We start from the raw sequence: 17,852 nt of genomic DNA, 5'->3' as shown, positions 1-17,852 counted from the left end.
TTTCCACAACTAAACTACATCATTAAACAGGGAAGAGCCAAGGCCCTCAAACTGAAAAGGCATTATTTTGGACCTTGAGACCAAACCACCATGAGCGCGCTGAAAATAACACAGGGAAAAGTCTTGGCTTGGTTTGAGAAAACCCCCAAAAGTTCCTTCAAAAAACACCATCCTCTTGGCTTACTCAGAGCAAACGACACCGCACTTCGGAACGCTGCACCGCATGCGGAGGAAGGGACCCGCAGAGCTGCGGACGCAGGTTCGGAACCTTACGTTTCCTACCCACCAACGCGGTTTTCTACACCCAAAATCTGAGACCCATCCATGGTTCAGGGATACAGAAAGCAACCTCGCACCACAGAGCAGACACAGGAGATGAGACACTCGCTACAAGTTACAGTTCCTGCATTAAATGTTCTTCTTCCCTGTATAAAGTGCATGAAATTCTTGGAAAATATGCATAGCTATTAATGCGCCAGCCTCAGTTGCCGGGCAGTTCCAGTTAAGAGCATCTCCTCCTTTAGGCTGAGCACAGTTTTTGTAATGTTATCAATAAAAAAAAAAAAAAAAAAAATATATATATATATATAACCTTCATTATGGTTTTAAACTGTTTCCTGGTTAGTTGGCTTAGCTGGTGCAAAGTAACAGATGGCTTTGAGTAGAGGGATGTGCACTCACTGTGCCAAAATGCTGGAAAATAGCTTTAGAAGAAACCTCCCATGCCCAAGAATGCTGGGGTGAGCAGGAGGGAGTCAGAGAATTCCTCTAAGAACATCCTCATTGCTGAATTTGATTTGTTTGGCTTTCCAGAGCTTGTGCCACATGGGGGTGATTGGGTTAGGATGGCTTCATTCTTGGGGGCAGGTGTCAGGGTGGGATTTGAGGAGTTTCAAAAGTCAAACGAGACGGTAAAAACCGAGAGCTACGAGTAAAATCCTCCCTGCACCGAAGTCGACCAGGCGCTCTGTTAACAGAGCCACTTCGTCGTGCTAATCATCCACTGGAGTTTCAACACACACCAGCCATATTTAAGATGTTTGCTTCCAGGACAATTTATCCGAGAGGAGGCAGCAAGCGTGTTCTGTTCACACCGCGTTTCGTACCCCTCCAAATACGCACAGCACGGTTTTGTAATGCAACCGAGGACGGGTGGAAGAAGAAATCCACCCCGTATCAGTCGGTTGCAGCCTCCGACCACGTGGCTCCAGATGTGCAAACACTGAAACACGTCCTTACGCGGTCAGAGCTGTAGTACAAATACGGCCAGAGGAATTTATAGTGGGTGGCATGAATAGTGAACTATTAACCCAACTGCCTTCCGCTTGACCCTTTCACGCCTGCGACTTGGGCACCTTTACATTGGACCTGGAGAACTCCAGTCTTCAGAGACGGGGGTGCAAGAAAAGAGGCTTCAAAAGGACTTGGACAGGTTCTTCCCTTCATATCTCCCCCAAAGGGGCCACCTGGCAAACATCAAGAAGTTTTAAAGATAACCCTATATCCCAAAAATGAAATGCTGAGACTAAAAAAAAAAAAAAACCTAAACAAAACCAACAATCAGTTAGGGGGCTGGTTCACATTAGCAAACTTTCTGCAGCACATCAGAACAAAGTGCAATTAGAAAAACGGTAAAGATGGATTTTAGAAAAGTTACAAGGCAGTATAAGACACATCATATTAATTAGCGGGTGGTCTTTCATCAGCAAGACTCATCACACCCCAAAACGAAATGGCATTTTGCTGCACGAGTCGCGATTATAAAAACAGCTGCAATTTTAAAAACCAGGATTTTAGCGTCTGAATTATTCATTACTAAATTTCTCCCATCTCCTTGGCTTGAATGGACAGGAGCTTCATGCACAGGAAAAGGAGGAAAAACTGTACACTAAAAATGTCTTTAAAAGCTGGTCTGTACATTTTATATTAAGATTTCTTTATGAAAATTTAGGAAACACTGAAACTAGTTACACAAAGCTGAAAGGATATACAAATCCCTGGCAGCACTATGCATGCTGCACTGTAACCCATCCCACTTATTTCTGCTACAGATTAGTTTCTATTTTAATTTTATTCCTTCTGCATAAATGATATTAATTACAGTAAATCAGCATAATTATCTCCTTTGCTAAGCATCCCTATCTCCTTTGATGACAATGTAGCGCTCCCTTGGACCTCTGAACCAGACGGCTAAGGCACTTGGATACCCATGGGCAGCTACTAGATACATATTAAAGTTTAATCATTAATTTAGCATCCTAAATATTCCCCATGTAGATAAAACATCTATTGCTCAAGCTGTCCAGTCCTCCCGTGATGACTAAACAAGATATAAACAGCTCGGAATATAAAAGTCTGCAGCCTTTCTTCATTTGTTAGAAAAATGAGCGCGTGTACGTAGATACGTGCACACGTATATACGCACACATGTACAGTAATATGGAATTTGTGCCACAGGCAGTTACAAACTAGCAAGGGTTACCAAAAATAAAATCAAGTTTTATAAAAGCCAGCCCAAACATCCCACTTTCAAGAGGGATTCATTTTGGGGACGACTCTTCAGCTGTTCAACCGGGTTTGCTTTCGTGTGCGGCTGGGACGGTTTCGCTGGCGACGGAGGCACCTCCTCTTTGGATTGACGCTCGGTATGGTGCTAGTGAGAGCTCCTCTGTGCAACGTCAGGCGGTGGATGATTGTAAAGCGCAAGCATTTCGTATTTTAAAATAATAAATAAAAATAAATAGACTGGATTAATCCCGTTACAAGGACAGCGACCCTCTGCTTTGCATATCTGGTAGAAATCCAAGCGTCTCCAAAGGCTGGGTGGGAACGTCGAAGCACGTAAGTGCTGATCTCTCTGCAAAAATCCTCTTGGCCCAAAGGGCAGACCCAACGAGAAGAAGGTCCTGCCGCTTTGGGGCAAGCGAGAGAGGCGATCCTGTCACGGTGAGAGCGCACGTTAAATCAATTACAGACAGCAAATTCACTCAACTCCCCTCTTTCCTAAAAAGAAGGGATCAAAACTATTACAGAGCAGGTCATCAGCCTTCTCCTGTTCCCAACAAATCAGCTAGAAAGATTATGCCCATTTCCACAGGAGGAGAGAGGGACACCAGGACAGCAATCAAAACAGGCACTGGTCCCAGGTCACATAACCAAAGAGCTGTTGCTTTTTTAAATAAAGGGGTTTTGGGGGCTCTTTATTTCTAAATATAAGTTTTATGTTCCCTTCTCTGCCTGTCTGGAATCATTATAACCTTGCCCTTTCACCATGTATTACGTGATAAGGACACAGCTCTTACAAAATTAGAAAAGAACTTGTTATTTTGGGGAGTTTTTTTTTTGAATTGCCAGTCACACCGAGAAAAAACACCGGTGCGTGGGTAGTATTTTGAAGCTGTTGGAAAGCCATGCCATAATTTCAACAATTTATGCATCCCTTCCTTCTCTAAAAGGTGGAAGAGAGCAGAGCTTACACCCACCCACCGCCACGAGCCTTCACCGGCTGCCATCAGTCATACCCTGAAGCGTCACAATTTGTAACAGGAAACGAAGGACGTAGATCCAGCACCACGACAAGGCAAAGAATTAACACGTCAATCACCCAAAGCAGAGAAAAAAAACCCCTTCATTAGTGTTTGCCACAAACTAGAAGTTCACTTGGTTGGTTTAGCATCCCGAAGCTAAAAGACCTGCTCCCCCGGCTGCGTTGCACGGTGTTTGCTGCGGTGGGTAGGGCTGTCTCAGTTTGCCCAGGATTTCCTGTTTTCCGCATTTTTCTGGCTCTTCTCTGGTCGCAGCGTGGATCCTCCTTCTGATTTTGCCAGGGCTGTGAGCGAAGCCAGGTTGGAGGCCGATCCGGAGAAGTTGCCACTCTTCCTGTTCTCAGCGGCGGCTCCTCCTTGCAACCTCAATCCGGCGCTCCGCCGTCTTGCTGGTCCTGTGGCCTTTTTCACTCTGCCCGGTTTCACAAGCAATCCGTAGCCTGGGTTGCATCTGAAATACTGCTTCCCTCCAATCGAGCCATCATTCTTACCTTTGACAAGAAGAGAAAGACAGACGATGGACAAAATGGCTTTCATTCTGTGCATACGGTGCGCTACTAGGAAGACACCAGAAGAAGAAAGCAAGAAGAAAATGCTGAGAGGGAAAACGACTGTTCCCTATGAATATGCTGTGAAGGTAAACACGCAGGAGGAGAGAGCACTATGGGCACTAGAGGACAAAGCTGATCAATACACCTATTGAAATGGCCTCAAGCTGCGTCAGGGGAGGTTTAGATTGGGTATTAGGAAAAATTTCTTCACGGAAAGAGTGGCCAAGCACTGGAAGAGCCTGCCCAGAGAGGTGGTGGAGTCACCATCCCTGGAGGGGTTCAAAAAAACGGGTAGATGTGGCACCTGGGGACATGGTTTGGTGGGCATGGGGGTGTTGGGTTGATGGTTGGACTGATGATCTTAGACATCCTTTCCAACCTTAGTGATTCCTAGTTTTTACTTTCATTAAAAAATAATCCAGCCACCAAGCCAGGAAACATGAAATTGCTACTCTACCCTTAATTGGTTTAGTGGTGGACTTGGTAGTATTACGTTAATGGTTGGACTGGATGATCTTAAAGGTCTTTTCCAACCTAAACGATTCTATGATTCTATATAAAGACAAGTCTTCCAGCTACCAGAGGAGTAGACAAGTGTGAGCAGCCTTTCCACAGGAGTGAAGACAAAAAAATATCAGCTGGTTTTATATCTGAACTCGATAAAATTATAAGAGCAGAGGAAGCAGCTGCCTGCGACAGCAGAAGTCTGGATTTGATTCAGGTGGCTCCTAGCCGCAGGCTTGTGCTCCAGTGACACCAGTACGCTTCACTGCCGAACACCAGTAAAACCACTGCATGCAGACAGTTACTCTGAATGGGATGCTCCACCTTGTTCTTCTCCCCTGCTTGCTATTCGGGGGAATTCTTTAATTTTACCAAAAGTGTTAAATAACCAGTTCAGCAACAGATGCATTAGCCAACTATCAGGAAGGAAGGAAAAAAGCCATCTAGAAGAGCTTTTGGTTTGCTGAGCTGATGAGAGTCTGAAATTGAGAAGAGTTACTGTTTCTATGTCATAAAACCTCCACAGAACAGAAAGAATGATTTCTTTATGCTGTTGAGATCTATATCTCTCTTTAGATCATTTAAAATTCTCATGATCACTGTTCTGTAAAGGGAATGCAAAAAGACACAACTGAGGGAACCGGGGTTGTTCAGCCTGGAGAAGAGGAGGCTGAGGGGAGACCTGATCGCTCTGCAGCTCCTGACAGGAGGGTGCAGGGAGGCGGGTGTTGGTCTCTTCTCCCAAGGAACAAGCGATAGGACGAGATGAAATGGGCTCAAGCTGCGTCAGGGGAGGTTTAGATTGAATATTAGGAAACATTTCTTCGTGGAAAGAGTGGTCAAGCACTGGAACAGGCTGCCCAGAGAGGTGGGGGAGTCACCATCCCTGGAGGGGTTCAAAAAACGGGCAGACGTGGCACTTTGGGACATGGTTTAGTGGGCATGGGGGTGTTGGGTTGATGGTTCGGCTGATGATCTTAGAGGGCCTTTCCAACCTTAGTGATTCCTAGTTTTTACTTTCATTAAAAAACAATCCAGCCACCAAGCCAGGAAACATGAAATTGCTACTCTGCCCTTAACTGGTTTAGTGGTGGACTTGGTAGTGTAGGTTAATGGTTGGAGTGGATGATCTTAAATGTCTTTTCCAACCTAAACGATTCGATGATTCTATGAACTCTTTAAATGACATAAGGTCACCCCCTTTTGATTTACGGAAGTTTCCTTCTCTTTACCACCATTACTGCATTGGGTCCAATATACCCACACATGGCCAAGGACTTGGACTTCTACCCCCGTATGTAGTGTGACAAAGGTACAAGTTCGTGACCATATTTCCCAAGTGAAGCCCCTGATGTGCTAGAACCCAGTTATGCTCCAGCAAATCAGGAACTTAATCCTTGTGGAAACAGAAGGGAAAAAAAAAAAATCCAGTAACATCAGAGTTGGGTCCTCAACAGACCAAAAATCTTGTAGCTGTTTGGCTCTTCCACAGACAGTGATGCTGATGCTTACCGGGTATGTGCAAACAGCTTAACAGAATTAGCACTGTGGACTAGAGCAGCCAGACAGGGAGGGAAGGTGACTTTCCAAAACTGAAATGAATCTGTAAAAAAATTTTCTTTTTTTTTTTTTTTTTTTTTTAAAATAAGGCATGAATTCAGGACTGAGAATCAGGCCTACAACTTTCAAAGGGATTAGAGCTACAGTTTGCTTTCCAGGATGGCAAACTCCAGAGAGTTTTCCGAAACCAGCTGAAAACACGCTGTCCAGTTTAGCTTTTATAAGCACACCATGCACAGGGAAGATAACTGCTCATTTAATGGGAGTTCTGGATCCTTGACACAGTATTTATCTTGGTGAATAGCTCCAATCCCAGGGAAGTGTGCAGTGGAGACGAGCATGGGCAACTCCCCGGGACATGCTGATTCACCAAACAGAGCCTGTGCTGCAGACTTGGAATGCTACAGCTTGGTTAAAAGGATTTAAATAAGGAGCTTTACATGCCCTCGGTAAAGCAAACCCTCTTACTACCAAAGCCAGCGGTACCTACTGCTTGTCTCTTGAATTTTCCACCAGCACGCCCTGCCTTCCCAAAATCCTGCCTGCTCTTGGAGAAAACGAGTGCCATGAAAGCAGACATGAACTTGCAGAGGAAAGGAGCTATGACACCTGGGGCTCTGGCAGAGAACAAATGCCAGGCATCATCTTTCTTTCATCTCCTTCACTTTAAAGGGCCTATGCTGAAGTCACCATTTTTCTGCGTCATGCTACAACGGCACATACGAACAGAGCTTCCCCAGAAACCGCAGCCTACTTTCCAAAAAGTATGTATTAAAGCTTAAATTCTGGGAAGTCTACAGTTGTACAGGTAAAAGTCAGGAGACAGGAATGACAAATGAGAAGCTGAAAGAAACCTTAAATCACCTGTATGTCTGGGCGGTCACTGTCTGATTATTTCCTACTGGGTTTCATATACGCAGGTATACAGACACAGATAGTCTCTTGTAATTTTACAGCTTATTTTAAATTAGCTTGTGAGAGACTAGGTAACCTGTCAGGAGACTCTGCATCTTATTTAGCCTAAATGTGCCTTTGCTCATTTGAATCCTACAACTCCTGTTGTGCTTTGGGCACTCTTATCCTCAGAGCAGAAGTCCAGAAGATAAACTCTTTGGACACAAGGTGTATCTCCTGCAACTGCATACTTACCAAGCTGCATTGTAAAAGCAATCCTGACTCCTACCTCCATTGTAAAAAGCCAGTGAAATAACTGAAAAGGGACACAATTCAGTTAGAGGTCAGTGAGACTAGGTTTACAAAGGCAGACTGGAAAAAGATTACAGCAGGGAAAGATCTTTCATATTTCCCTTCTCAAAATGCACCCAGTAACGGCTAATGAACCGCCCCCCCCCCCATCAGAAAGTAGCATTAAAATGACCACTGCAAACTCTGACACGCTGTCTGCTTTACACCCAGTCTAGATCATATTTTACCTGAAGGTAAATCCAGTTCGACACCAACCCACATTCCCTCTTGAAAGTCTGTGGGCCCAATATATCTAACGGTGCCCGTCTTATTTGCGCCAACTGTGACATATTCTCCCTCTTTCAGCCACTCTGGAATTTCATTGGCATCTTCGGAGTCAGAAGTGACCTCCAGTTTTTCTTCTGCCATCTCCGATCCATTATGGTTCAGTCCACGGGCAGCAGACGTGCTCTTTTCTCCTTCTTGTCGCTCTTCTATGTTTAGTGAACATGTGGGATCTGCCCCCAGCATGCTTGTGAAGGACTTCAGCTCTGATGTCTTGACTTTCTGGATTTTGAAGGGGGAGGCTGCAACGCTGGGCTGGGACAGGTGGTCAGGATGAATCTGTGGTTTGGGAAACCCCAGTTCTGAAGACCCAGAAGCCATTTCTTTTTTCTTAGCTTGTCCTGCTGACTCTATCGATTGTTTGGATAACAACTCCTTCTTTGGAGTGGAGGTAGAAAGAAAAGTTTTTGCATCAGTGGCTACAGAGGCATCATTTGCCTGCTCACTCTGAGTCACAGGAGATGAGCAAGATTTTGATTTCAAAGGAACATTTCCATTCACTTCAATGCTGTCTTTAGGTCTTGCGTGAGCACTTTGAAGGCTGAAGGTGGGCAGATTCTCTCTCTTAGTACTGAGACAGCTTTCTGAAGAACTGTCCGAGTGCCCTGGCATGTCAGAGGAAGAGACCTGAGCCACAGCGGGAGCTGGGAATTCACTCACTGCAGGCATTTGACCCCCTGGCTGAGCTACAGCATCACTTCCCACTGCAAGTGCTTCAGAGAGGGTGGCTGTCGACACACTATGAGAAAAGTACCCGCTGGAGGCTTCACTCAGAGGACTTGGAGGTCCTTCCTGGGAGTCCTGCGCCTGGGTGTCTCCTGTGGGCTGCTGCAAAGGCACTTTGGGTGTCTTTTCCGGACTCTTGTCTGCCTCAGGCGTCTGCGCTGCAGTTTTGAATGGCTGTTTCCCTGCTTCCTCTTGGTTAATCTGAAACAGAAGAGGATAGTGACTGTGGAGCTCTGTTATCCAAAATATCTGGGCTAAAAGAACAGATACAAGGCCTCTGGGAAGTACTAAGGCCTCCAGCTTATCTAAATCCCTGTGTAGCTGCAATCTCCAAAAGATGCAAGCTGATCTGAAGTCAGCTTTGCAAACCTGGTAGGATTGTCAGCTCATTTCTTCCATTAATAAGAAAAGTGTCGACTAAAAGAAATACGTTTCCCAATATTTACTGAAAAATTATTTATATTACAGGAATGGTCATTTGCTGTTTGAATAGCAGGATTTATATGAAATGTGAAACAGCCATGATCTATAAGTCTCTCACAGTTATTTGGCTTAACTCTCAGGATTGATAAATCATGCCTCTCCAACTAAACTGTCATTTATGTCCCCGTTTCCAAATGCCATTCCCACCTCAATGCCGCAAGCACCACACACTTTCAGAGTATGAAATTAACTGCACCTCATGAGATTAACAGTCCATTTTAGTGATGTATTTCTTGGCTGTAAAGTTTACTAAATCTGATAGATCAATATCTTTTGCCAGCACATGTACTCTAAAAGATTAGGATGTCTCTAAATCTCTTTGGGAGGGAGGGAGGAGGCTGCTAATATGAAGGGGAAAAAAACGTGGTTGGAGGACAGCAGATTTGTACATATCCTATCTTAACTCTCAGGTGTATGGTTTTGTTTATTGTTCAAAATTTTGTGATTTATTCCATCTAGTGGTTAAGTGTCCCAAACTACAGGATTTTCACCTTATTCTGAAATGCCTTTTGCACTGGAAACATAAGCGGCATCTGAAGAAAGAGGGATTTGATTGAATTATGGAAATTTCAGAACCAAAGGCTAGCTTGCTATTGCTAAGGGAAATGTAATACAGAAAAGTTTTTTGAATTATTCCTGCGGATTAAAGACATATTTTTAGCTTTTCTATGGAGAGGGTGGTGTACACATGGACTCTGGAGCTCTGCTTTCTTTGGGCTTTCCCTTTTAAGCATTCAGATAACACACATTTTGCTAAGACAATAAAAGCACAGTGGGAGAAAGCTGATTTGGTATTCATAAGACTGAAGTTCTGCTGAACTGTGGGAGATCATAGGGTCTATTTTCTCTCCAGCTTAGCAAGAGCCTTTTTTTCATGCCAATATCATGAATTGGCTTGAAATGTAAAATTGAGAATGAAGCTCAACACTCAGAATAACAGACACATTCTGTTTATAGAAAGCGTCAGTCTAGCTATTTGCCTTTTAAAGCAGCAAAACAGATGAATTTTAGCTAGTTAACTGCTAATGCAATCATACGATTAACCAGGCTTTCAAATACAAAAGTGTAACCAGCCATGTAAGGGGAGATTTTACCAGAACCTAAGAAAACACAGCAACACACACTGCATTTAACTGTCTCACAGTGAAGCAACGGTAGAAGTGCAACAGGTCTTAAGTAGCTATCCCAGCAGCTGCTTTTGCCACCTCTGGTTTCCAGGCATGTGAATATGAGAATTATGTCATCCAGGATGGGCTTACCTGTTTTATCCTTGCAGCGCTGGCATCGATACTGGCAGACTGAACCATAATTCGTGGGACAGCCTGCAGGAATGAAAAAAAACCAGAGCATCATTCACTTAAATGATTAAGTATTGTCAAACTGGTAAATGTTAAAACTTATATTTGAAATTTTGGAATCACAAATAAACCTTTGTCACAAAGGACAGAGCACTGCTATTTTGCATTCTGATGACATACTCTGAAGGGGTAAAAACCTTAACCAAGGCATCCCTGAATTTTAACACATAAGCAGCTACAAGTACAACTTCACAGCGTACAAAGTTTTCTTTTATGCAGTCGGTCAAAGACAGACCACTGAGCCACCAGATGACAACGTGATCTGAGGTCACGCTTGCCTGGCTAGTGAAATCCTCAGCTTCAGTCCATCTCCAAAACTCCTTCTCCAACTCCAGTATCTTAATTCAGTTTAGATTTTAGCACCGTTTGCTTTAACTCAAAAATGAACCAAGAAACAAGATCTGTGCATCCTTTTTCCAGAAGGCATCACCACTGTCTGCTAGAGTGAAGACTACACATGCCACCTGCTAATCACAATATACTGGTCCTGTGTCAGAAGCAGCACTTCTGTGTTTCACCAGTATCTCCTGTTTTACAGCATGGGGCTCGATATAAAGGCATTGACAAGAAATGTCCCTCGCTTGCTCCGTATTCAGGTTTTTCTGTGAAAGATTTGAAATAACCACTCTCCTAAGACTGTAACAGCAAATTGCGACACTTGACTATAAATCTTAGGCTAAGGTGTCAACTTGGGCTGTCATGCGCTGTTGACACAGGAGGGAAAGGGACCACCAGTTCAATGGAGAACCTTGGGAAAGGGAAGCATGAAGAATAGGAGAGAGGAGAAAAAGGCAGAAACATCTCTCTAGCACTGTTAAATAACGTACTGCAAGTGCAGGTTCATACTTTCAGGGAACGAGCTCTTTAAGGGCGACATATTATAAAATTCGGGAACAGTCTGCTTTTTTTCTTTTTTTCTCCAAGGGACTTGAGAACTCCTTCTGTAGAAATACACAGGCAGTACTCATCTCTGAGACAGCTATTTCCAGAATTCGACAATCTGTTTAAAGAACTGAAGCTTTCCTGCTGAAGAGTAAGGTACTCTTCTCTTGCATCCTTTCGAAGTATAGTAAAGCAGGAATTTGACTAATCCTGTTCCCAAAAGAAATAAACATGGGGAGAACAGCAGCTATTATTTATACAGACATTGCCAGATGTTAAATAAGAACATGGTTGCTCAACATAAAAAAAAAAAAAAAAAAAAAGACAAAAGATAGACGAAAAAACCCAACAGCTTCGCAGTGGATCAAAATAACTTTCCGTAAAGACATTAAAGCTGAAGTTCAATAAAAGAAAGCAGAAGAGAGGGGGTTTGCTTGTCTTTAAACCTACTAATCGAAAGTACAGCAGTGACGTGGGGTTCAGAGCAGACCGGCTCTATTTCAGGTGCACAAGGTATTAGCATTTTGAGAGCCTTACTATGACACGGACTCCAGGAAGCAGAGGGTGACCCAAATCAGAATGAATCAATGAAGCCTAAAAAACAAACACAGCTTTAGGGCTCATGATTCAGTGGTTTTCAGACACCTCGTACTCCAGAACTTCAGCTTCCTTTGGAATAAAGTGACAATCTTGTCCAGCAGAAGTATTGACCTGAAAGAAACTGCAGTACTGACTTGTGACCGAATCCAGAGAGAGCTTAGAGCAATGAGGTGCAGTGAGTACTCTTGACTCGTCCTAAGTATTAACTCAGACATGCAAGGATAACTTAATTGTCATAACAGTCAAGTGTTTCACTTTAACAAAGACTAGAGAGGAGAGGGATTAACTTTCTTATGAGAAAATCCTGCAAATTTTAGGTTTAACAGAGGCTTATCACAGTGTCAAAGGGAGCAGAGTATTTGGCAGAACACTTATTCTCTCCTCTTCAACCATCTTTGAACCATGGGTCGGTCCATCTTGGGAGTGCAAAGCCAAGCTATTAAATATCACCTTTTAACGAAAAAAATATCTGTAGTCACAAGGCTGTGATATCTGTAATCCCCTAGGCAGGCACTTACACAGCACTTTAAACCTTTTGCAGCGGTGTAGCTGAACCTCACAGAGAAGCCAAGACTCTTGAATTCAAATTATCCTAGTTAAATATCTCCATGCTCCAATGCTAGAAGTACTGCATTTTGGCATCTCGGAAAGGTTGTGCCAAGGAAAAACACTGTCCTTGTTGCTTCCACACTACTCTTTGTGATCTGATATAGCAGGGAAAATAGCCTTTTTCACCAGACCTTCTATCAGGAGCTGAAGCCAGCTCCAGGCTGTCACACCGGCACCGAAACACAACTTGATCTTCTTGCCCCATTTTCTCCCAGTATATGTGCCATCTCTGGGAAGCACTCTGAGGTCTGGCATTATTATCCAGAAATAAACACTCAGAATTGGAATAAGAGAAAGTATTTAAAGATATTTCTCAGTTCCTTTGATTTCCTTTTCTCCATTTAAATCAAATAAACAGAGGAAAGTGTTCGGGGTTTTTTTCTCTCTCAAAACCCTTCTGTCTTACAGCATATAAGTCCATGAAATCTAAAAATCCAGTTGATATCAAATAGCAAAAGAAATAAAACCGTTACACTTTACTCATCCCTCTTCAAGTTCTCCTCCTGAAAGGATGACAGATCTCAAAACTACAATAACTTTGCCAAGCAATATTTCGAAAAACATGGAGAAAAAAGCAATTATGAGAAGTGGCACTTGCCCAACTTTGGTGTTGACAAGAAACAGATGGGCAGAAACACCCTCGCTGGGGTAGCAAGGGTACTAAACCAAATCTTTGTTATGAAACAGAGTCAAGTTACTTGGGGGGGGATACTGAAAACAATGTGCGTGACTATCTGTGAAGACATTTACTGGATGAAAAATATTTCTGAATTGCGAGCCAAATTCTGTCATTAAACCTTTGTAGATAGCAACTGCTAAACTAGACATATATATTTACCCAATGGCAAAACACGACCCCTTTACAGTGATAATTTTTGGCACAATTTCTTCCACCAAGTTGACAAAATACAGAGTAAGAGAGAACATGAAAGCAATTCACTTGAAAGCATTTTTGAATCTCTGTAGAACAAAAATTGTCTTTTTCTTAAGAGCTGCTACTCTGTGCAGTGAGTTTATAAGGATTTCTAAGAGCGCATATTTTCTGGTCAGATGGGAGGTCAGTTTGCACATACTTTCAGGTGAGAAAATGCCATGTTGTTACTAGCGATTAGAGCAACCTGGAGGCCAACCTGGTACGTTGGTGAGCTTGAATAGAAAAGCAAATCTCTCTCTCGCCCCACTTATAGGGGCACCAAAATTAATCTTAAATTAACTCTTTTTCATACCATATATTACATACATATAATGGCAACCTCTTCAATATGCTCAGAAAAAACACTTTTGGTATTCCAATGTCATTAAACATTTTGTAAAACGCCTCTGACAACGGTGACTGATGACTTCAGCACAAAGCCTTTTGACTTCATGTCACTGGATGAAAATCCTTCAGCGTTAACACCCAATACGCAGAAAGTTCAGCGGCAGTTAACAGAACAGGCTGGGCCAGCCCGTACAAGAATTATCCTCCAAGCTCCAGAAATGGTCTAGCCAAGGTTGTAGCTGATGCAATCCTAAAAGGGCATTATCAGAAAACTTCCGCTGCTCTTGTCTGTGCTTTACCATCTGCAGATAGGAGTGACTGAGCTCAAGGACCGTCACACTGACAGTACTATGTTCACATCACCATTTAAAAGCAGCTATTAGAAACTTCTGCAGCAGGGCATAACAGTTGCTTCATTAAATGTAGATTTAAATCTGTTTTGAGCACTCGGGATAACATACTTCCACAAGACATACACAGCAATGCAGTGAGAATTCTGGATCCCCCAGTACGTAGCCAAAAAAGTTGAATCCGTTTTAAAAATTCCCCCATTTTAAAAAGGTCCCCCCAACAATATTCCTCTCTGCCTTCAATTTTGAAGTCATTAATCATTCAAATATAAACTCTCCCGTATTCCAAAAGGAGATCTGAAACCCAGTAAAAGTTAGCTTGTTGGTTTTTTGGTGTTTGTTTGTTTTCTTCTCTAAAGACACTGTGCATTTAAATATTAACCCAAATAAAACACTCTTATTCCACCTTCCGTATGTGGAACATTTCAGCCTGTCGTAATACTTCTGAATTCCACATTTCTAATATACTTTATGCAAAATTAACCATACTGTTTTCTATGCAGTTAAATTACTTCATTCCTAGGGCCGGGCAGATTAAAAGGGTAATTCATAACTATTTTCAAGTTATTTCATAAAGAAGTTTCAGTAGTTTGCTCTAAGAACTTTAAAAGCCTGTTTTCCGTACTCCTTCTCATTAATCACTATTTGTATGAGGATGATAGCAAAAACTGAACACAGGAAGAAATCAAAATACTAACAACTCAGTCAGAAGAACTAGACACATATGAGCTCAGCTGGCCACGGAGGATCTGTTGAGCTATGCTGATTATAGCATCCAAACGATTCTTTATTTGAAACTCTGAAAAAAGCCTTCGAGATTTTAAAGAAGGTTCGCCGAGGCCACATTATTTACATTTGATTAAGGAATGTCAGTTCTAGCAATTATACTGTGCACCATGCACATCCATGAAGCTGTTATTTTTTTAATGCACTGCCAGGAAAAGGCTTTTGTCTATTTAGATAGCTTTTCATTAACTGCATTTCATTATTTTTTAAGATTAATTACTATGTCTGCATCAGAAGGTGAAAGAGAAAAAATTGAGAGCTGCCCTCTCCATGTGTCACATCTCTGCATTTCTATACCACAACCCAAAAATGAAGTACATTAGCGTATGGAAATTCGAATAGTTTATCTTTTTTTTTAACATAGCTGCGACTCAAGACTCTCATTTAAGCCATGTGCTAACAAAATGACATTTGAGTATCCAACAAGGTTCTTGAGTATGAAGGTGACCAAAATCCACTTACCAAATGCACATTGTCAGAGGAACGTGCTTCTGCCACAGCAATGTCAAAAAACAGAAACTGAAATTTAATACGTACACTTTTAATATCAGCACCCAATGATGCCCGATGCCCTAAAATGTAATTACACGGGCAGTTCCTGGAGATCAACGGGGTCATAAGGTAAAGAACGGTAATTCTGCTTGGTGCACGCTATGAAAGCCTCAGCATGTTAATAAAAAAGGCAAGCTTCAAGAGCATGTACATAATATAATTAAGCACAGATAGATGAAACTCTGATTCTCCATCCACCTGCATATTTCACATGAGTATTTTAAACTTTTCCCCATCAGCAATAAGGTTTGGTAAGGCTTTAAATCTTGCACACTGCGGTACTAAGCTTTTTAAAGACTAGACTAGGAAAATAAAAAGCAATTCCAGCAATCCAAAAAGGTTTAAATTGTTGGCTTTTTTTATTTACAGACTACTGGCAATTAATTTAAAGGCATCAGATAATGGAGAAAACAGGCATTTTCTAACTTAAAAGTATATAAACAGCTTCATCAGAAACCAATCTTTTAGGTACATAAACAGCTTCATCGGAAGCCGTTCTGCTAGTTGCATAAAGAATCCTATTATGCCAAATTAATTCAATCTAACTAATTAGAGAGCAGGAAGTTCTTTCAATTATTTTATGTGCTGTCTGAGAAACACACTTGAATACGAGAGCAGATTTCATTAATTGCGGTTCATTATTCTCCAGATTAGTTACTAAACTTGCATCAGAAGGTCAAAGACAGCAATTTTGTTAGCTGCCACCACCTTGACTGAAATGTCTCTGCATTTCTGAAACTCAGGCAACCACTGACTATAAACAAAAACAGCACCAGGAAAGACCCTTTTGTTAAGATAACTTCTGTATGTGCTCGCTTACTTTAAGGTTGATGCCAGCCTAAGCCACAGCGTATGATTGAAATAAAAAGCTGCTAAAATAAAAAAAGGTATTTTCAGAATGAGTGATCAGAACTCCATCTCCTGTTTACTCGCACAGAATCAGAGATTCGGTAACGCATCCACTCGGAGAGCTGCTTCGTCATGATGAACTTAACTTCAGTTGTAAACTTGGAGAAAGGTTAAGTACTGCTCCCTTGGAAATGATGCTCAAAAGCACTAAAATCAACTTAGCCATAAGGCCCTGCTCATAAGGCGCAACAAAACAAATCTGATGCTTTCTGTGGAGATGTACAGCCACCTAACCCTGATAATTTAACTATAACATATTGGAGATTTAATACAACAGCTGGGCCAGCCATCTAGTTCAAGATGGTTCAGCACCATTTTTCCAGAACGGGTTTTAATGACATTAGGTAATTAAGTACTCTCAAATAATGTAACAGATATGCACTGAAAAGGGAGCTTCACAAGAACTTTGGAAATTCTCTTTCACTGTAGTTGTCTGATGAACCAGGAGAAAGTAATAAAGTGATCCACTTAGCTTTTTGGTATTTATGTTCAAAAACCTCTTATTGCATACCTACTTGTTTGCTTTTAGCCAGGAAAGGATGATTTAGATCTTTCCCTTTGCTTTGTAAAGCATTCCGTTAGTCATTTCTATTCCTGAACCTAGCTCTCCCAATGCGTTGTTTACGGCAACAGAAGTCCATCAGTTGCCGGTTAAGAGGTCAGATTCCTTTGCAATTACAGCTGAAAAATCCTTTTGGCTTCGCCTCCCCCTTATACTTTTTGTGGTTTACCACCTACTCTCACCTTGCACATTCATTCACGTCCCCTGCCACCGTGTATCGAAGTTTTACTCTTCCACAGAACTAAGATGCATTATTCTGTATTTTCTGAGACTCAGAAATATCATTTTTGCGTCCTCTCCATTGCGTAGTTTACTACAGTTATGCAAGAATTACTAGCTTGCTGCCTCGCTCTGGCAGGTTAGCGATAAGGTGTTAAAGCTGATTGCCAAACACTGACCCCCACAGCAGCCCCATCAGCCACTGAGTTCAATAGCCATTCATCACCGCCACCATTTAAATTCTTCTGGCCACATTTGCATCATCGGGCCATTAGAAAGAAACGGCAAGAAAGATTACGAGGCATGATATTTATGATCTTAAAACCAGTCTTGCTACAACGGCACGGATTTATTTTTTGTGCTGCACAGAAGAAGCTGTAGCTAAGTTCCTTCAATTTTTGCTCTCTCTTCTACGCACTGTGATTGCTAACAGGAGTGAAGCAGCTCTGTTTCCTTACTGATAGAGCTGCGAAGAATATCTATAAACCTCTCACACCAGTGAGGCTTACTTGTAATACAATTGACTTGTTCTATTACAGAACTGAAAGTAGTAAATAATTTTAAGATTTCATTTTATTATACAGATCCAGTGGTCACGGAAAAACATAGGTTGCTCTCCAATGCTACCAAACATTAAAACATCACAAAGTCCTGTTTATATATTAGCTTTTGGTTTTTTTAAAAACAAAGCAGAAATAGCATTTTCCCTCCTATTAAAAAATTGTTGCGAACATGAGCTGATTACTTGAGTTTCCATAGTAATCCGTAACAAATTAAAATCTCTTTAAAATAGATGTCTTTGTAGTTTAAAAACTGACTTCAAGACAAATAATACAAGACTGATGTTGAACAGTAGGAAGGAGTG

General features: G+C 41.9%; 1 protein-coding gene across 1 annotated transcript in view; it reads right to left on the bottom strand.

Annotated features, from left to right (window-relative positions):
- Positions 1-3,718: 3,718 nt before the first annotated feature.
- The window catches only part of KIF13B (kinesin family member 13B), a 128,165-nt gene continuing 114,031 nt past the window's right edge, over positions 3,719-17,852 (bottom strand). The window contains exons 38-40 of the mRNA XM_075706934.1: positions 10,159-10,221; positions 7,594-8,617; positions 3,719-4,036 (exon numbers count right to left, since the gene is read on the bottom strand). Of these exons, the coding sequence (XP_075563049.1) occupies positions 3,744-4,036; positions 7,594-8,617; positions 10,159-10,221 (1,380 nt within the window). The 3' untranslated portion in view covers positions 3,719-3,743. The remainder of the gene's footprint in view (positions 4,037-7,593; positions 8,618-10,158; positions 10,222-17,852) is intronic.

Source organism: Pelecanus crispus, chromosome 3 (assembly GCF_030463565.1).
Source record: "Pelecanus crispus isolate bPelCri1 chromosome 3, bPelCri1.pri, whole genome shotgun sequence".
Taxonomy (NCBI): Eukaryota; Metazoa; Chordata; class Aves; order Pelecaniformes; family Pelecanidae; genus Pelecanus; species Pelecanus crispus.
The sequence above is the reverse complement of the archived record's forward strand: the minus strand, read 5'-3'. Positions and strand labels throughout refer to the sequence as shown.